Source organism: Nothobranchius furzeri, chromosome 5, assembly GCF_043380555.1.
Source record: "Nothobranchius furzeri strain GRZ-AD chromosome 5, NfurGRZ-RIMD1, whole genome shotgun sequence".
NCBI classification, from domain to species: Eukaryota; Metazoa; Chordata; class Actinopteri; order Cyprinodontiformes; family Nothobranchiidae; genus Nothobranchius; species Nothobranchius furzeri.
Window position 1 is genome coordinate 80,647,212 of NC_091745.1, and position 21,843 is coordinate 80,669,054.

The following is a 21,843-nucleotide window of genomic DNA, read 5'->3' on the forward strand; positions in this document are numbered from 1 at the left end:
TTCCAGCTCTGATTGCACTGATCAGGTGTGTGTGTGTGTGTGTAGGGGGGGGGGGTGATTGACTGGGAGGCTGAACTCAAACCACACCACAGGTATTGATGTTTGTCTGCACCAGTCTGGTGTTTCTGTTTAAAACCCGCCTCCCCCGGCGCTGGAGCGGCCCTCTATGCTGATTTTGACCTCCTGGGGGAGGAAGCAGGGTTTGGGCAGGCTGGTGGGAGGCTCCTCCTCTGCTCTCTCAGTCTGGTCTCGCTCGGGAGCGGACCAGCGCCTCTTGCGAACTGCCGCTCTCTCTGGATCAACACACTGCTGTTTGGAGGTGTCTGTGAGAGCGGACCCAGCCTCCTGGCCTGTCGGCGCCGCTCGAGCCCTGTAGATGTCCTCTTCCTGCCCCGGAGCCGCTCGGCGCTCTGCTGGCGGCCCCACTCCTGCTCCTGCACTCGACACCTTCTTCAGGAGATCTCCGTTACTCCCTGAAGGGGCGGGACTCACACTGTTCCTCACGTGGGGCTCTGCGGTTTTCAGCCTGGTCCCAAACGCCTGAGTGTGTGTTAGCGAGCCGTTCCTCAGGCCGCGCAGGGTCAGCGACACACACACGTCTCCCACACACAGCTTAGCACAGGACAGCTCGAACAGCTGGGTGGTCCGGTCAGGGCAGCAGGACGACCAGCCCTGGCCAAAGACGAAGAAGGGATACTCCACCAGCACCTCCACACACACCTGGACAGGAAACGGGTAGAGCTTCACTAAACCGCCCAGGAACAGGTTAAACACTCACGCTGCATCTCACTAGTGTTAGATGGTTCAGACCTAAACCACTGATCTACCTGTTACCCTATAACTAACCCATCTGGTCGTTAACCAGAGAGGTTTGAGCATCGCTGACGACTCCCTCCTCTTCCTGTCAGTTTGATCAGCAGCAAAACAAAGATGTCTCAGCCTGAACCCTGAACAGCTGTTCTGCAGACACGGGGCGGACGTAATCAAACACGCCTACCTGAGCTTTGAGCTCGCCCACCGAGAACTGGATGAGCACCGCGTTGGGGCTCTGCCCGCTGTCGATGCGCTCCACGGTGCTGGAGTCGATCTTCAGCTCGCTGCTGATCTCCGCGCTCTGGATGAAATCTTCTGTTTTCAGGTCCTCCACACGCTTCAGCTCCCCGTCGGCCAGCTGGATGATGGAGCCTCGCATGAAGAAAGGAGGCAGCACCACAGGAGAGGAGGGAGAGGAGACGGAGGGCGGCGTTTGGACGGGAGCGGGAGCCTGGGAGGGAGGTGCCGCCACGGCAGCGGTAGGGGCGGGGCTTGAGGGCAGCTCTGAAGCCTGGACCACAGAAGACGGGGATCGGCTCCCGTCTGATCCGAGAGCCTCACACTTGGACAGCGCCGTGGCTAGATAGGCATGCGGCATGGCGGTGGATATCTGAGGGGTCGTGGTGGCGGTCAAGGTGCTGACGGCACGACTCACCTCCATCTCCGGGCCGTTATTGGCGCCGCTGACCGGGATGAGGAGGGACTGGCCACTAGGGATGACCAGGTGCTGGGGCAGGGCCGTGTGGTAGCTGACGGCGTTCTGGTTCCCACTGGTGATGTAGCCAATAATGGGGGGCTGCGTGGAGGAGTAGAGACTGGCGGGCAGCTCCTCGGGGGGCAGGGTGGTCTGGATGACGGCGTGGGGGGCAACAGACTTCACCACCTCCGAGGAGGACAGGGACGTGAAAGAAGAGGCTCTGCAGACCGGCTTCCCCAGACAGATGCCTCCTCTGTCCGTTTGGACTAGAGAGATCTTGTTTTCATGTTCTGCTCCGTGGTTGGGCTGCGCCACCAGAACCAGGGAGGTCTGAAGCCCAGCGGGGTTCTGGCCGTAGTCCGCGGGTACGAGGATGTGTCTGGCCTCGTAGCCCGTTTGGGCGGAGGCTTTGGTCTGTTTGACCAGCTCTAGCTCCCCGTTCATCACACCCCTAGCGTGGCCCTCGGCCTTCTTCCCAGCAGAACCGTCGGCGTACTGAACCACCAGCTGTGACGGGGTGAGCGTCAGCGTCTGAGGGAGCACGGTGGCGTGAGGGTGGAGCTGCAGGTGAGCTGTGGGCGGCGTCACCGCGTTTCGGCTCACGGTTAGCGGCGTCCTGCTGTCCAGGTGGATGTACTGGCTGGCGACTTGGGGAGAACCTGAAAGCGACACCGGAGCCAGCTCAGTGGGGGGGAGGCCTATTTGAAACTGCTGCTCCCCTTTGGTGCTGGGGGACACGAGAGCTGTGGTGTAACCGTCCACCTGGGGGCGCTGTCCTAGCATAGCAGCGCTGCTAGGGGCGGAGCCGGCAGTCGCTGGGATGATGTGAGAAGAGATGTAGCCAGCATACGGCCCCGAGCTGATGAACTGGACGTTGGGCCCCAGCTGAGCTAACTGGATGGTCCCGGCTTGCTGGGGGAGGGCAGCGGGGTAAACAGCCGGTAAGGAGGCCAGAGGCACGGCAGACAGGGGGGTAACTGGGGAGGGGGTGGATGTGGAAGGAGAGGATGAGGTGGAGGGCACCAGGCATCGTGGGCTCTCTGCTCCTCTGGACTTACAGCGTTCACTGGCTACACTCGCCAGCCAGGCTAGGTTTTCTGCGTGGGGGCTGTCAGCAGGTCCTCCAGCAGGAGGCGCTGCTGCTACCACCGGCCTCTGCTCCAGAGCCAGGATCTCACGCTTCTTAGGAGGCAAGCACCCATTACTCCGCTCCTGGTTGGCCTTCATGGTGCCGCTGTGGTGCTAAAGTTCACTCGCACCACTTTTAGCTCGACTCCGCTCCACTGGACGGCTGTCCCGGTGTGCTGGGACGTTTACTGGTGGACCAGCCCAGAGCTCACAGCAGAGCAAATGGAGTCACTCCAGGTCACAAAAGCAGCTCCACAAACTTCATGAGGAATCATCTCTGATGAGTCCACCTCCTCCGCTGCGTCCTAGGGAACCTGCCAGCAGAAACATCAGGTGAACGTGTGATTCAACGCCAGGATAAGGCTGGTTTTTGCTCAGGAGCTGTTAGGTGTTACCTGGCTTGAAGGTGTGTTTGCACCTGAGCATCTACAGCCTGTGTTGGTCCATCGTCTCCTCAGCAGGCTCCTACTAATCTGCAAAATCAAAACAAACACAGAATAAATCAGAACTGTCCCCGTTCTTTGTTCTGCCACTAGGTGGCACCAGTCATCAGATCCGTGCTGGTCTGATGCACAACATGGGATCCGGTGATCTTTCTCTATGAATAACCTCCAAGGACTCTCTTTAGGGACCTGCAGGAACTTTTCTTCACCGCTGAAACAGGAAGTCTTCTCGTGTTATTGTGTACAAACACCTCTGCACAGTTCCTCTAGAGTGTTCTGTGTCTGCAGATTCATGTTTTCATGATGGTGCACCATCCCTCTGGGATAAGAGCAGAGGAGATCAGCCAATCAGTCCTGCACATACGGCACCCACCCCCAGGAAGGAGCTGTGGTACAAACGTGTAGCTTCTAATCAGAGTCCGTGAAGCACGCGTGACTAGATGTTCTACTGACAACGTTCTGCTCTGAGGGCCGACTGGACTGAAGACCGGTTTGGATCAGCGTGACAGAATTTAGCTCAGCTGCAGACATGTAGGATGTATGAACACACACACACACACACACACACACACACACACACACACACACACACATCATTTCTATTAAAATGAAGGCCTTCTGACAAGGTTCTTCCTCACAGGGACCGTTGGTTCCAGCAGGCATATCTGTGGGTCAGTGCGCAGGACTCTGAGTTGTTCATTAGCCAGAGGCTACACTGACATGGGTAACACACACACACACACACACACACACACACACACACACACACACACACACACACACACACACACACACACACACACACACACACACACACACAGACACAGACGTGTTACATAAAGGCCGAGGATGGGACGTGATAAAGAAGGGAACCTTGGTCTTTGTTCTGCCGTAGATCTGCTGCCAACGCCGGTTCCTACAAGGTCACTGCAGCCGAACGCGGAGAGCCTCCGCTCCGCCACGGCGGGCCAGATCCACCGGATGCAACAAAGGAGGAGGATGAGGAGGATGAGGAGGGGACCACAAAGCAAGGTGCAGAGCTTTGTGAAAGGAGGGAATGAGAACAGTTATGGGGGGGGGCAGGTTTCTGCTTTTCCTGACCCACATTGAGCAGAGCCCACAGCATCGGAGCGCCGTTGCCCCCGCCTCACTGAGACATCCCCGATCAGCAGCCCAGCCGCCACTACAGCACCCCCCCCCCCAACCCTGATGACATCACATCTGAAACACAAGCATCTCGTCTCCTTAAGCAAAGACGATGCTGCTGATAACCAGTGCCGGGCTGGGGGGTCCGGTCTAAGCGGAGCTATGACACCAGCAGACAGACGAGAACAAAGACGAGCTGCCGGTGCACGACAGTCCCACCGAGGTGTGCAGCAGCAACCCTCTGACACCTGAGACGTCTGGAGGGATGACAACACGAGGGGGGGGGGCTCTGTTCAGCTCAGGCGGAGGGAGCCACCCTTACGTGTGATCCCTGCTCCGCTCACAGATGGACGTGGCTTCCGTCCTCCCTGCTGTCTCCAGGTGAGACGTCCCCCAGCAGGGTTACATCTCCTCAGCTCTGCTGCAGATCCCAGTTTTCCTCCTTTCCCTCCAACAGAGCCGGACTCTCCCCCCGCTCTAGCCCTGTACTTCTCCTATTGATCCGTGGCATCACAGGAAAAGCATTTCTCTGCAGCAGGACTGTGCAGAGAAGCAGAAAGACGGTGACGGGTTTATTTTGAGATGTGGCTCGTTGCAACAGATTCACACAAATCAAAGCCAAAGTGAGAAAAACCTGTTGGCATGCCCGTCGTGCACATTTTCACCCGCTAAAGCAGTCACAGAGGCTCGGCGATCACCCCGCACAGCAAAAGGCTAAATATAGAAAACAAAAACATCATTATCAATCTGAGCTCTGGCATGAAGCAGGGGGAGGCACCGTGGAGGACAATATGTACGTGCACTCGTGTGAATCTGTGCATGTAAAGCGCCGCCACATCGACCCCTCACAGACAGCTCTGCCTCCACCGCCTCACAGCAACATCAACAGAGGGTCCTGATGCTGTAACGGTAAAAGGAGAGCCATTTCTCCGTGCCCTGGCGGTGGAACGGAGGGCGCTGTGCCTTTAAGAGGCGGACCGGCCGTGTGGCAGCAGACAGCAAGAACAGGCAGCGGGGCTCAGGCTGTTTGTCTTCACAATGACTCCAGAGTTCTGCATCACTGCTGGACACTCGGATCACGCCGTCCAGGCGGCGGAGACGTGTTGTACGCGACAGGGTTAGGGTTAGGGTCGGCACCAACCCTAACCCTAACCTGCTACTGGGACAGATGCTGTGGCTCCAGTCTCTGGGGCTTAGCAGTGAGAGGAGAGTGGAGTAGCAGGGCAGAATCACTACTATGCCAAAAATCATGATTCCCCCCCCCCAACACACACACCCCTCCTCCCTGGGTAAAGTACTAAGAATAGCTCACCAGTCTCTCCACAGCTACTGCTGGCAAAGCAAAGCCAAGGATCCTTCCTGCCTGTCAGGGTGTCCTAGGACTCGTCTTCCCGAGTGTCCCCTTTGTGCCGCTCTCCTCCACCAGAGCCGCCTCCCTCTCCCTGGACTCCTGCTAGGAGGCTACGCTGCTCCTGCAACCAGTCGACGGCGGAGGAAGTTCCCCAAACAGATCTCCTCAATCCTGCGTGCAAGGCTGCTCCAAATGTGTGTTATGCAAGGCCACCAGCCCGCCAGCTCCCTCTGCCTGGTTGCTTTCCTATCTCCTGCTCTGTGTGTGTGTGTGTGTGTGTGTGTGTGTGTGTTTCTTCCTCTCTCTCTCTCAGTACTCCACTGACACAGCTCCTCCCCCAGCCAGCCTCATCAGCCGCATCAGGTATTCATTCAAAAAAACACACTCCACTTGGCTCGGCGCCCAGACTACGCTCACACAGAGGGAGGGAGGATGGAGGGAGGGAGGGAGGGAGGACGGAGGGAGGGAGGGAGAGCTGGAGACTGAAAAGGTTTTTTCTCAGACAGACGTGCTGCATGAATGTGAGCTGCAGTGGGAGGCTCACGCTGGCGTGCATGTTCAGACGGCATCGCCACGCACCCGCGGAGGACCAGAGCGTCTCCTTCAGGACCAGCTGGGCTTCCCTCCTTCGTCCACTCGCTCCATAACCTTCCACGTGAGTTCACAGGGTTAGTTTTCTATTGAGGAAGCTCTGGCGCTCCTTTTTCGGGGGTGGATGTTTGTGTGTTTACTAAAAATAATAATAATACATTTTGTTTATGAAGCACTTTAGACGTCACAATCTCTAAGTGCTACATAACATGATCAGAGTCCAGAACAAGAAGTAGCATAAAATCAGGAGGAGTCAGTAAAATAACGTAAAAGGACTTTTAATGGTAAATGGCACTTAGCAATGAGCTCTTCTAAACAGGTTTTGAGGTTCTGTGTAAAGGTGTCAACAGTTTGTGGGGCCCTCAGGTGGACAGGGAGCAGCCAATGGAAAGGCTGGATCTCCCATGCTGCAGAGCGGAGGACGCGCGTGGTGTTGGGGCTGTGAGAAGTTCCTTTAGATAAAGGAGGGTGCAACCATGAACGCACTAATAAGTACGGAGGGAGACCTTATATTCCATTCTGAGTGGAACAGGGAGCCGATGCAGCGCCTTCAGAACAGGAGCAGTGTGCTCATATCTCATCAGAGCCCTGGCAGCGGTGTATTACAGTCGTCCAGCCCGGAGGAGACAAAGGCATGGGCGATAGCTCGTTAGGCTTTATGACAAACAAATGTCTAGCATCTGATTGGCTAACAGCAATGGGACGTATGCTTGCATGCCGAGGTGGGCGGGGCCATTAATGCTAATGGATTTTTCTGACTCGATGGTTTTCCTGTTTACTTGCTCTTTGTGGTTACTACAGGCAGTGGGCGTTAAAGAAAACTGATTATTTATCGTTAATAAACACAGTTTTAATGCAGGTGTGTGCTACTCTGGAACTGATAGGAACTGGACTGATAGACAGAATCGACATTGATACTGATAAAAGATGATAAAGTCCCGCCCCCGTACTGTTTGATGGTGCGGCGTACTCAGAAGACCGCTTCCACGGGTGTCAGCTGGACTGAGCCGTTTACTTGCAGCTGCAGACTTCCACTATCTGGTGCTGGGTGCCAGACTAACAGTCCGTTTAAGTCTGATGCACATGTAAACTTCACCCCCCCACATCTGATCTATCCCACAAGATCTCTTCTGATTGGTTATCGGTACAACAGGTGTGAGTGACTCACTAGAACACTAAAGGCAGGGGTGTCATTTATCAAGCTAGCTTACGCACAAAACGGTCGGAAAACTGCGTAAGCAACTTTCCACGCAAACTTTGGGATTTATGAAAGAAAACTTAGCAGAATGTGCACAACTTTAAGTTGACTAAGGACCTGGCTTACACACATGCTGGACATGGAGAGCACCTGCAGTGCTGCTGCTGAGAAGATACAGTTACGAAATCCTGCAGCATTATCACTTGTACACACACACACACACACACGCACACACACGCACACACACACACACACACACACACACACACACACACACACACAGCCTGAAGTGCAGAATATCAGCAGGGGGGCAGATTGAGACAGAACATCATGCGTCTGTGACAGTGTGTGTCCTGTCACTGTGACCCGATTGATCATGTGACCTGGCTGCTTGTACAGGGGAGATCTCCGTTTGGGTGACTGGTTAGCGCGCGTGACTTTCACCTGGGAGTCTGGGGATCAAATCCCGATTGGGCCATTGTTTTTATATCCACCACAGATCTCTCTGAAGAAGTCAGCATTGACGGCTTCAGCAACGCTGTGCCACTCCGTGGATTTTCTCTTATTTGTTTTGCAAAAGCACTTCCTTTCATTTCTCCACCTCACCCACAGGTACCTCACCTTCTGCTTGTGAAATAGCGCTTCCGTGATCTGCCTTGATCTACGGTCGCCATGTCATTGGTGGAGCGCTGCAACAGCCGGCTTATGTACATGCATGAGATCCACAAGGCACTTTGCATTGACCATTTATGGCAGTAAGTGGGCATGGTGAGGGCGGGATGTGACTAAAAAGCAGCTGAGAAACATTCTCCTTAGTCTCTGACTTCTGAAGCGGAGATTGCGTGCAGCTGTGCGTCCTCCATGTTTGATAGATCACACACCTGCTTGACGTAAGCACATTTGTTTTGCTGAGCTTACGTACGGTTTTAGTAAGGATTCTACGCCGTGTTTGGTAAATGAGACCCCAGCTCATCAGCTGAGTGACTGTTAGACATTCCTGTGTTTACATAGGTCAACTAGCTGTGACTCCAAAAGTTAATCAGTTGCAGATGTACCTCCTCCAGTTGTTTCTTTCTCAGAGTTTCGTTAAAATCTGAGATACAGGCAAAAACACCATCACCCACCATATAAAGTGGAAAAGTGGCCAGTCATGTTCCACCATGAACAAAAAGCTCTTTGTTACGGAAAAGATCACGGTGTCATTTTCTACATGCTGTTCTAAAACTGGCCAGAGGAGCAGCAACCTGTGAATAACACCTGATCAGTGGTGCAACACAAGCCTCAGCCCCCCCCACCCCCCCACCCCCACCCCACCACCACCACCACCACCACACTTTCTTCTGATGAATATATTTTTCAGCCATGTGTCTGGTGAAATGAAAATGCAGAGCAGAAGTTCATCCAGCGACAGAGCTAGATGAAGCGTGTGGACGCCTCATTAGCTCCAGCTCATACCAACTATTCATGAGTGTGTCAGCAGGAGATCAACCAGGTCAGGCTCAGAACACAGAACCTTATTCCTGTATTAATTTCTGCTAGCCCCGCCCTCTGATAATCTGACCAATCAGCAGACTGGACAATCTGTCTGGTTTGTAGTGACGCATCTCCAACAGTTTTCCCTGTGGGAAAACAAAGCAACCCTCAGGGAAAGAAGCGACAAAGTCACACCAGACCTGATTCAGATGAGAGCGCTGCAGGTGGAAGACAAACACAGGTGACCACGGGCATGCAGACACACATGTTAACTGCTAATGCTGGCACTGTGACTGCGTCCTCGTGAGTTTTCACTACTAAGCAGCTGCAGCCTGGTCTTCTCACTGTGACTCATAACTTCTACTAAAAGCTACTCAGCCTATGCAAACGTAGCACAGCCAGCTAAAGGAAGTGAGAGCAACTTCACACAACTCCACTCTGTAAAAACATGAGCCATGGCACCTACTTGTCTGGTGTTTCTGTGCCATGAAATGAGTCACCACAAACGTTAATTATAGGTGGAGTGAAAGTCCATTGAGTGAGATGAAAAAAGCTGAAATCTAATTTGAGTTGAACATGGCAAAATGTTCTCATCTGAGAGGGGAACTCAGGATTTCTGTTTGAGGCTCGATCAAAGACCTCTGCAAGCTCTTCTACAGGTTAGCAGCCTCTTTACAGACATCACTATGTGATAGTAGATAACCCTTACTGCAGCTGATCTCAGCTGGCCTGCTTGCATGTATTCTTGTGCAGAACACAAACACACAACAGCCTCCACAGCAAGTGTGACATTCCACTCTGTGGTGCAAAGCAAAACGGGCGGGAGTGCAAAGTCATATCAGGATCCGTGTCATCTTACAAACATTAAACATTGAAAGGAGTATCGCAGCAGCAGCTCTTACAGACGCTAACATTCATTAGTGCTTCAACTGCATTTTCACACCTCAAATGCTAAACTAAACACACATTACACCAAAAGTTGGGTCATTTTTCCACACAATCTTATTTCAGTCTAAGAAAATTAATCATTTCCCTGGAAATCAGAGGGGTCGAGCCAAGCATCCTTACCTGCTGCTGCTCTGCTGCTCGTCTCTCACTGAGGAGGCCACTGGTAGAGCTGGAGACATGTCCAGACATGATCATCCACGTGGAGCCGGGAGCCTGAGTGAAGCAACTCCACATCTATTACCATCTAGTGAACGTTCTGCCTACAGACCTACCTGCTGCTTATGCTGTCGGGGAAAAGCGGTTAGCCATCCCTAGACATGCTTGAGCAACAAGTGTTAAGGTACATCTGACACTCTTCACCTTATCCCGTCTTGTGATGTCAATAAGTAATAATAAGGGAGTCAATAAGCTCAAAATATGAGGCTTTAATCACCAAATTACAGAAACTTATATTTTATATATGGATTTGCTGCACACTAATAGTGCTGCAAGTTTAGGAATGTAGGCCTTTGTTAGCTTAGCACAGTGTGAAGTTCAGGTACAAAAGTCATGACTCTAATAAATATTTGACTCATTAGTTCCTTACCTGGAGCTTAGAAACCTATGTGGGTGTTTGTGGACCGCATGTCGTTAAATCTTCTTCTTTCTGTAAAAAAGTAAGTAAATTAAATCTAAATGTTTAGGTTCTTTACAACAGAACTCTAGCTTGTTAGGTAGCTAGTTATGCTAGCTCGCTAACTAGCTAGGCTGCGTTGGAGTTGTGATGGGGGGGGGCATAGAAAACAGTTTTTTGTCTATAATTTTTTTTTATTTTAGTTCACAACGAGAATAAAGCACTAAAATAAAAGCATATATGAGTAAAACAGCAAATGTAATGCAGCGTGTGGGAGGTGGGGTGAGCTCGGACCGGACCGGCGCGCGCGCTCCTCTGAACAGAGCTATGAGGGGAGAATGCGAAAGCGCTTGCTGCCATGGCAACAGGAGGCAGCTCCACAGTCTCCAGTCCCCATTAAGAAGGATGGGTGGCAACGTGGCTGCAGCTCAGTGGTGGTGCAGCATGACACTGTGAAAGAGCCTACTGAACGCAGCAGTTAATGAAAGGAGCAAAAGGGGACCAGTCCAGACAGACAGGTGATCCTGGCCTCACCTGGCCTCTGCTGCTGGGATTAATACACACACCTTCCATGTAGTTACATTTGTACACAGTAAAGTTGTTCAGTGATACTAAAGCTAGTAAGGCTGAGTTTTGTGTGATGATTACCTGGGTTCTTAAATGTCCAGAAAGAAAAGGACAGACGTGGGGGGAAAGGCAGGAGCTCTTTTTGTTAAACAAATGTTCATCCTTTTTTATAAATAACCAGTCCTTCACATATTTAAACAATAATGATAGTGTTGTGTTCAAAATCCTTGAAAATATGAGTCATAATGTACTGTTATGTGTTTTTTCTTCTGTGATAATCGTATTTGTCTTTTCACATCAAACAGGTTATAGACTCTGGAAGTGCTGTTTACTCGGGGTCTGACAATAATTCCCATTAAAACAGTGAAAAGTTGATGTGGAGGAGTAGCAGCACATGAATTCAACCATCATCACTGCTGTTGCTGTTCTTTCCATGCGGTCAAAACGTTTTTTTTACCTGTACTTTGTTATATTGCATTGCTGAGGTTAGCATATCTTCCTGTATTGCAGATGGTGAAAATTACTTAAAGGTCGTGCTTTCCAGTCCAATAGTTTTGGTTTTATTGTAGGAGACCATTAGGCTGAATTCTTTAACTCTGTTTCATGCACTGCGCATGTGGTGAGAGCCAAATTCAGCAGAACAAAACAGATTTCATCCTGAGTGCCAAGACTCTTTTCATTCAGCTGAAAATAGCATGCCACTGCTTACGCACATCATCTCCAGAACATAGTTTAGGCAACTAAAGGACTGGGTGGGAGTGATTTGTGGAGGAGGAATTCAGCCACTGAAGGAACCCAGAAGGGTTTGTTTGAGCTCATCAACCAAATTAATCACAAACACACTAGATTAGATTTAAAAACAACTGAACTATGGGAGAATCAGGAGGTGAACTCGAAGTTCCCACCAGATGTAAACAAGATGGGAAAACAAACAAGCAAACATTTATGATCTGTTTTATTTTCCCTCATATAATCCTGGCAGAGGTAAAGTAGCTTAAGCTTCCACAAAGGGCTGATTTGGGACTGAGAAGCAATGAAACTGACCGGAAGTTGAACAGAAATGATCTCAGTGACCTCATCTACTCCTGTCTCCACTCTCATTCAGAACCAGACTCACCCAGCAGAGGGCGCTCTACAAGCTCCCATAGGAAGCAGTCAGCCTCTGCAGTTTCATCCTAAAACACACAAACCGTCTATAGACAGATTATGTTGCCATCCATCAAGTCAAATAACCGATTGTAAGTAAGTAAATTAAGCACTTTATACATTTATTGTTAAATCTAAATCCATTAATTATTTTAAACTTTAAAAAATGTACCTTTAAAAATGATTTGATTTCTGTATAAATGTCTCAGTGTGTGTGTTTACTAGATGTAGGTGGTCCTTATTTCTAGTAATAGTTTTATCTCTGATACGTTTGATTAGAAATTGCAACATTATGCTGGTCAAATATTGTAACTAAATACATTTATTTGATATTACCTATTAATAACTTAAAGGTTGAATATGGACCAGTTTTTTAAAAAGCTATATTTGTTTAAAATACCGCGGGACCTTCAGCAGTGTGCAGAATGAAGCTACAAGCTATATTTTAATAAAACAGTAATCAAATATGTATTTAGACGGCACAACACTGGGTTAATGTTTACATCTACCAGCCACTAGGGGGCACCACTGCGCTGGGCAAGTCAAGCAGCTGCTTGTAAGCCCAGATGATGTGTGATCCTTCTCAGAAGAGGAGCGGCCATAAAAGATCTAAAACCAGAGTGGGTTTAGGTGAAGCCCACAACAGATGGACCCAAATAAGACCTTTCCCGTATCGGCAGCAAACCTGGAAACGCGACGGCTAGAAACCTTGTTCTGTTGTTGCAGTTACAAGCTCCAAACACTAGATGTCGCTGTGATGTTCATGTTCATCCTTTATTTAATTTATTAGGAGTGAAATCCCTTTTAAGTCTACATAATTTCACCCTGTTGCTACCAGAGAGCGTGTGATCTGATATGTTTGTACCATTGAATCAGAAGGTTTTATTGCCATATGTGAGAAATCACAACATTAGGAAAATGCTGCTGCTTTTGGTGCAAAAAGGAAGATAAAATAAGAGATAAGCAAATAAAGGAAGTAAGAATATAATCACGATAAAATGAAAATATAAACCGGGTATAGACCTTATATGTTTGTTTGTACTGCTGCTGCTGCTGATACTTCCTGCTGTAGCTGGTTGATTTGATCTTGTTTAACAGCAGTAGCTTTAACTTTACTGCTTTTTAGGAGTTCAGTAGTTTGTATGAGTGAAGACGTTCTGGCTTCTCCTTTATCTTAACTAACATTTAAAGTGTAGAAAATAAAAAGTGATATATTTTATTTTGAAGGAATTTAAAGAAGTACTAATGAGTTTTGTCCTGTTTACCTTCATGTAAACGTTGTAGTAACAGCTTCTCTCCGCCAGAGGGCAGAAAAACCCTTAGGTACTAAAGGATGGACTTCTGTTTCCATCCTGCTGACATAATTAATACATGTTTCTACTAAATATTCTGAGGCTATTTAAAGTCCTGAGGTTTATCCACCTCCCTCTCTGAAAATACGGCATTTCAAACCAAAACCACATCCTGGAGACGAGTAAAATTACACTCTCTATGTAAATATACAAGATTTCCAAAATGACCCGTTACACCTAAAGTATTTTCTAATACCTACTGAGCTTCTGTGTTTTAACCCCCAGAGACCCAAATTTAGAAAACAACTGCAAAATCTTGTTTTAACCTTTCACATGTTGTTCTAGGAGACCAGATAAATGGGCCTATTTACACATTTTAACAGCCAATAGTGTTGCAGAACTGAACAACAAGACCTATTAGCAATGTCCAAATCTGATGTTGTAATATTACAACCGTGGGTCTCTGGGGGTTAATATTCCAGTATACAAGGCTTGGTCTTATTTTTAGTCTGAAGCTCATTCTTTTAACCTGCTTCCTGAATTATTGCTTTTTTGTACAAGGTAACATCCAACTATAACGTATATTTTCACTGAACTGAAAGCATTGGTGTTTAGTGCATTTATTTCACCGCTTTAGCTGATTGTGTTGTCATCATTTCTACATGATACATAATTTATGCTGAGTGTGACATTTTAGTTCCACAAATACAGAAGTATAATATTACAAATTAGTATAATATTACATTTTAGTATAATATTACATTTTAGTATAATATTACATATTAGTATAATATTACATTTTAGTATAATATTATATATTAGTATAATATTATACTAATATATAATATTATACTAATATTATATATTAGTATAATATTATACTAATATATAATATTATACTAATATATAATATTATATATTAGTATAATATTACATTTTAGTATAATATTACATTTTAGTATAATATTACATATTAGTATAATATTACAAATTAGTATAATATTACATTTTAGTATAATATTACATTTTAGTATAATATTACATATTAGTATAATATTACATTTTAGTATAATATTATATATTAGTATAATATTATACTAATATATAATATTATACTAATATTATATATTAGTATAATATTATACTAATATATAATATTATACTAATATATAATATTATATATTAGTATAATATTACATTTTAGTATAATATTACATATTAGTATAATATTATATATTAGTATAATATTATACTAATATATAATATTATATATTAGTATAATATTATATATTAGTATAATATTATACTAATATATAATATTATATATTAGTATAATATTACATATTAGTATAATATTACATTTTAGTATAATATTATATATTAGTATAATATTATACTAATATATAATATTATACAAATATATAATATTATATATTAGTATAATATTACATTTTAGTATAATATTATACTAATATATAATATTACATATTAGTATAATATTACATTTTAGTATAATATTATACTAATATATAATATTATATATTAGTATAATATTACATTTTAGTATAATATTATACTAATATATAATATTACATATTAGTATAATATTACATTTTAGTATAATATTACATATTAGTATAATATTACATTTTAGTATAATATTATATATAATAATTATACAGGAGTATGGGGTGGGTGGCTTTCTGTTAAGGGCCATTCAGTCCCTTTACCAGAGGAGCGTGAGTTTGGTCCGCATAGCCGGTAGTAAGTCGGACCTGTTCCCGGTGAGGGTTGGACTCCGCCAGGGCTGCCCTTTGTCACCGGTTCTGTTCATTACCTTTATGGACAGAATTTCTAGACGCAGCCGTGGTGTGGAGTGTGTCGAGTTTGGTGGCGGGAGAATCTCGTCTCTGCTTTTTGCGGATGATGTGGTCCTCCTAGCTTCATCCAGCTCTGACCTTCAGCTCTTGCTGGGTAGGTTCGCGGCCGAGTGTGAAGCGGCTGGGATGAGGATCAGCACCTCCAAATCTGAGACCATGGTTCTCGACCGGAAAAGGGTGGCTTGCCACCTCCGGGTCGGGGGAGAGGTCCTACCTCAAGTGGAGGAGTTTAAGTATCTCGGGGTCTTGTTCACGAGTGAGGGTAGGAGGGATCGGGAGATCGACAGGCGGATTGGTTCGGCGTCTGCAGTGATGCGGACTCTGAGCCGATCTGTCGTGGTGAAGAGGGAGCTGAGCCAGAAAGCCAGGCTCTCGATTTACCGGTCGATCTACGTCCCAATCCTCACCTATGGTCATGAGCTTTGGGTAATGACCGAAAGAACGAGATCGCGGATACAAGCGGCCGAAATGAGTTTCCTCCGTAGGGTGGCCGGGCTCAGCCTTAGAGATAGGGTGAGGAGCTCGGACATTCGGGAGGGACTCGGAGTAGAACCGCTGCTCCTCCGGATCGAAAGGAGCCAGTTGAGGTGGTTTGGGCATCTGGTCAGGATGCCTCCTGGACGCCTCCCCGGGGAGGTGTTTCGGGCATGTCCTGCCGGCAGAAGGCCCCCGGGTCGACCCAGGACACGTTGGAGAGGTTACATCTCCAACTGGTCCGGGAACGCCTTGGGGTCCTGCCGGAGGAGCTGGTGGACAAGGCCGGGGAGAGGACGGCCTGGAGCTCCCTAGTTGGGATGCTGCCCCCGCGACCCGGACCCGGATAAGCGGAGGAAGACGAAGACGAAGAAGACGAAGTATAATATTACATATTAGTATAATATTATATATTAGTATAATATTATACTAATATATAATATTATACTAATATATAATATTATATATTAGTATAATATTATACTAATATATAATATTATACTAATATATAATATTATATATTAGTATAATATTATACTAATATATAATATTATACTAATATATAATATTACATATTAGTATAATATTACATTTTAGTATAATATTACATATTAGTATAATATTATATATTAGTATAATATTATATATTAGTATAATATTACATATTAGTATAATATTGCATATTAGTATAATATTATATATTAGTTTAATATTACATATTAGTATAATATTATACTAATATATAATATTATATATTAGTATAATATTACATTTTAGTATAATATTACATTTTAGTATAATATTATATATTAGTATAATATTATATATTAGTATAATATTAGATTAAGTCCAAATCAAACTGCTTTCTCCTTTGTGAATTGATGTTCAGTTGGCTTTCTTCGTTTTGGAGGATTTAACACTACATAAGTGGGACCTTTCTTTAGAAATAAATGTCATTTTAGTTCAAATCTGTTTAAATTAAAATATAGAAGACAAGAATAACTTAAAGAGCAAGTCACCCCCTACCAGAGTGCCCCTTGGCATCCAAGAGAAATAAGGAGGGGAGCTTCAACGGGTGCAACTTTTTATTTGCGTTAGGCTGTAGATGCATACTTCTCATTCCCAGAATCGCACCGAGCACCTGGTGCCAAACACCGTGAAAACTGAAAATATATCATTTACAATTTAAAGACAATTGCTGACAAACATCAGGAGCAACAAACAGAAACAAAGAACAAATACCTTGCTCCTCTTGCCGTGGGGTGCAATCAAAGTAATGTCACGCAGACGCTTGGCACGGCAAGACCATGGACTAAATGTACAAAACATTTGTCAGGGCGACACGTTCTTATTTAATTAATTTTAATCAGAATACCCTCACTTACATGGACGTTAGGTCTGCTGCAACACGCCAGGTGGAATGCCAGCGCCACGTCCTTATCCGGGTTAACGCCCACTTATATACAACTGAGTGAGTGACATTGACAATCCACCTGCTTGCAGCCATTTACACAGAGTAGTACTCCGTTCCCACTTCCTGTTTGAAAAATGCAACATATGCTGTTGCCTAGCAGACCGAGAGGGCGGAGCCGCTAACAAATACACACGCACAGGCTGACAACGACATTGTGACATCATATGGTACCAGCTGATGTTCTAGGGTACCTCTTAGCCAACAGCGATGGCAGATTTAAATTCAAATGCAGAGTTTTTACCTGACAACGGCACAACACTGAGTTTTAGGCAGAACATTTAAATTTTTACTAAAATGCACTAAAGTGCTATTGACTACACGTGTCTGCAGCACGATTAGACACACATTTATATAGTTTATCAGGAAATAAAGTTGGTTTGGGGGTGACTTGCTCTTTAAACTCTTGAGACAGTTTTAGTCAGGGCCAGTTCTGAAGTTTGTTTTGCTTACGAAGAACACTTTACCTAATCCAGTCACCGGTCTCCTTTATGTTTGTGATTTATTTAACTCTCTCAGGGACTCTGCTATTGGTCACCAGATGCTTCCTAATCCGACGTGCACCGAGTTTCCTAGTGTTCCACATAAACCAGCATAACTAAAGAAGGGCAGAAGAAAGCGCGGATTTCTCTGCAGCTTATGCAGAATTCATGGTTGTCTTGACAACTCAGGCTAGTCGCTGCCTCAAGGGGGTCTTTACTGCGTTCCAAAACAACCAGAAACCTGATGTTTTCACCTAAAATAGCATGAATGTTGATCTGCTGCATTTCTCTGTGCGTTTCACATCTCCTTCCGCTGGTTTGTGCTTGCCTCATGTCCACGTCTGTTTTTAACTGGAACTCAGGAAATAGGATTTCTCAAATAAATGACTTCATGCAACAATTTACAGACTCAACAGAGCCGTCTTGGTTTCCTCTCACAGTGAGAGGTGTAGTGTTGATCACGTTAGACCAGGCTTGTCTAACGTTCAGCCCAGGGGCCGCTTGTGGCCCCAGGAGCCATCTTGGACCGCATATTTTTATGTTCAGGTTTTTATTAAAATGCCTATTTTAGACCAATTTTGAAAAGTATGAGTGGAAAAAGTTTATTTAAAGATGCATGAAGTAAGAATGACATCCTGTGGTCAAAGCTGGTAGTCCATATGTCAGAACAAGCGAGCCCACTCTGAGCAGCTGTTGCCGGTTACGGACCAGCGCCCGTCCCGAGGATGCTAGATGACGAGTGGAGACGGGTCAGACCCAGTACGTTGGTAAGATAAATACATTTCAGTGTAACATCAAGTTGCTGCTGATTGCTAAAGCAGCTTGAGGTGTTTTTAGAGCCGAGCATGGCCGTGCTCCCGCTAAAGGAGCCAGATTTCACAGCAGAAATAAACATGTTTACAGCCTGGTACCAAAACCATTCCAGGTTTAAAAGATCTAGTTTTACACTCATGACAACTCTGAGGGGGTGACTGTTTTCTCTGTCCAAGTGGAATTTGCCTTCATCGATTCAGTTTTACTATTGTTTACTCAACATTAGCTTCTAGCCTTCTTTCAAGAAATAACTTCTGGGTCGCTCTCTTTACTCTGGAGCTTTTTACCAGCCAGTGTTAAATTACAGATGCCGATGCAGCGCAGTTAACTCGGCGCAGACTCGCCAACCCCGTGGGCTCAGATATGATTGGCTCAGGAACCAGGAAGTATGGAGGTGGGACAGATTCTCTCTCTTTGGTCATTTTGAGGGGAGAAAAGCGGACAACCAGGCGGCTGAGAAGGAAATCTGTAACCTTCTGTCTGACATGACTGTGACATGATTATATCGTTGTAGAAATCTTACTTATTGCACCTTTAAATAGAAAAAAAAATTGTGATCCACAAGGACTTTCAACTTTTTGATTTCGGCCCTCGTCTTGATAGATTTGGACGCCTTTGCATGAATGTAACACAGGCAGTAGGCCTCTGTTTGAAAGTTCAGCTTTCCTTCTACCCAAACTTTTACATTCCTGTAAAAATCAAATAAAAAGTGTGAAAAAGGTGTTCATCTCCTCACCCTGTCAGCAGGTCTCCTCTTCATCAACATCCCTCCCCTCTCAGGCAGAACGCAGCCAGCCTGTAATTACTGGCTCCACTTGAGAGGAACACCAACCGGCAGACACCCTGAGAGGGGAACAGCAGCAGCAGCTCAGAGTGCGTTTTCCACCCACGTCACCTTTCCACCTCTTCAGAACACCTGGAGCCTCATGCTGAGCAGCTCATTTAGAAAAAGCTGAAGAGAAAATCGTGACCTTAAGGACAGAAATGTTAAATTAGGTGAGAATATTTTAGTTGGGCCTGCTGGTCTTCTCCTCTGGCCCACTCGTGGCTCTGCTCAGACACTAAACACATGGCTGTCATAGAAAGCTGTGAGCCCTGCATGCTGACAGAGGACGACTTTGCTGTTCAAGGAGCCAGAGAAGATGGCTGGACATCAACTCCACACCGTGTGGCAGCGAGGAAGCAAAGCATCAGACACCAAACAGGAGATTTACACCGATTTGAATCTCTCCACCCACAAATCCCCCCATTAATCCTCCATTAGAGAAATAAGAAACCATTAAGAAAACATCATTTTAGATTAATCTGGCTGATGAATCCTCAACGCTTTAGTCCCATTCTCTCATCTGGATGCAAGCCAGAGTCTAACAGCTGGAGCACACATCAGATTTCTGAGCTAATCTGCCATTTTCCACATGCTGGTAACATTTACTGGTTCTCAGGGATGCTCTTCCTGTTTCTGCTGCAGCATGCCAGGCTCATGTGGGGCTGCGGCTGTAATCGCTGCACCATCTGAGGCTGAACGTATGAATCTATGCAGAGAAATGCCTTTACTCGAAGATCTGATGATGCTAAAGGCTCTCTGATGACGACTCACAGATCAAATGTAAATGTTTTAACCTAAAATGAAGCAAACAGGCTGCAGCGAGGTGAAGAGTGGCAGTGACAAACGTACAGTAGATGGAGCCAAACTAAGAGATCTGCTGACGATAAATGTGTTTGAGGGCTTCCATACATAAACGAGTCGGATCTTTAACATCCAGGATTATACAATAAAACTGATTTATAGAGAAATCTAAGGATTAGCAGGACTCCACAGCCCTCTGTGCAGAGCATAAGTCATCATCACAGACCCCACCATCCCAGCATGGACGTTTACCTTCAGACTGGAGGCACGGGAATGTAAACCGCAGGGCAACCCGACTCAAGACCTCCTTCATTCCCACGCCCAGCAGATAATCCCAACATGGGATTATACTTTATTTCCTCTTTGCACATGAAGCTGGTGTACATTTTCATCTGATAACCTGCAGGTAGAACTTCTTTACGGTTCATATTTGGATCGTTTTATTGCATTTCTGCACACTTTTCATCTTATCTGTTTGATACTTTTGGCATCCAGCGTGGGACGCGGTCACAAACATAACTCCTTTCAGCGGAGACGAAAACGGAGCATTCATGTCCAACCTGGACAAACCCGAGAGGACCTTCGTAGGTTAGGACACCTGTTAGTAACTCTGATTCCTTCTGCATTGTGAGATCAGTTTAACGTGTCAGAACCTGCAGCTGAAGGTCGTGATTTATAAACTTAGACCTGCAAGCAGCCATTTTTGTTTTGACCAAATTATCTTTTGCTTATTCAAAAAGAATTCGTGCTTAAAGAGCAAGTCACCCCTACCAGATTCTTACTCCGCTCCCACTTCCTGTTTAAAAAATGCAACAAATTCTGTCGCCTGGCAGATCGAGGGGGCGGAGCCACTAACAAACACACAGGCTCACAACGACATTGTGACATCATATGGTACCAGCTAACGTTCTAGGGTACCTCTTAGCCAATAGCGATGGCAGATTTAAGTTCAACTGCAGTGCAGTTTTTACCTGACAATGGCACAACACTGACAGTTTTAGGCAGAACATTAAAAGCTTAATTCCATTCAATTCAATTCAAGTTTATTTATATAGCGCCAAATCACGACAAGAGTCGTCTCAAGGCACTTCACATAATAAACATTCCAATTCAGGTCAGTTCATTAAGCCAATACGAAATAATGTTTCCTATATAAGGAACCCAGCAGGTCGCATCGAGTCACTGACTAGTGTCAGAGTCTTTACAGCAATCCTCATACTAAGCAAGCATGCAGCGACAGTGGAGAGGAAAACTCTCTTTTAACAGGAAGAAACCTCCAGAGAATCCTGGCTCAGTATAAGCAGCCATCCTCCACGACTCACTGGGGATCGAGAAGATAGAGCACACACACACACACGTGCACACACACCAAGTAGTGTTTCTATAGTTACATTGTGATTTCTTAGTAAATATTCTATTTGGTGAGAGATAAACTTTATTGTATTTATCCTAGTGGATCTATAATTAAACGGGTAAACTAGCAGTAGCACATTCGATATCAAGGAAAGCAAAAAGTTATTATCAGGAGATCAAAATCATAATCAAAATGCATTAAAGTGCAAAACTATTGACTACACGTGTCTGCAGCACGATTAGACACGCATTTAGTTTTTCAGGAATAAAGTAGATTTGGGGGTGACTTGCTCTTTAAACAGCAACCGGCTAAGAGTTCAAAAACTGTTAATGAGGT

The 21,843-nt window shown here is 45.7% G+C and overlaps 1 protein-coding gene across 1 annotated transcript; it reads right to left on the reverse strand.

Moving 5' to 3' along the window:
• On the reverse strand, window positions 1–2,919 carry atxn1b (ataxin 1b). Its single transcript, XM_070551234.1, has 2 exons — window positions 998–2,919; window positions 1–720 (listed from the first exon to the last, which is right to left on the reverse strand). The coding sequence occupies exons 1-2, from the start codon at window positions 2,735–2,737 to the stop codon at window positions 130–132; spliced, it is 2,331 nt and encodes a 776-aa protein (XP_070407335.1). The 5' UTR covers window positions 2,738–2,919; the 3' UTR covers window positions 1–129.
• Window positions 2,920–21,843: the final 18,924 nt, after the last annotated feature.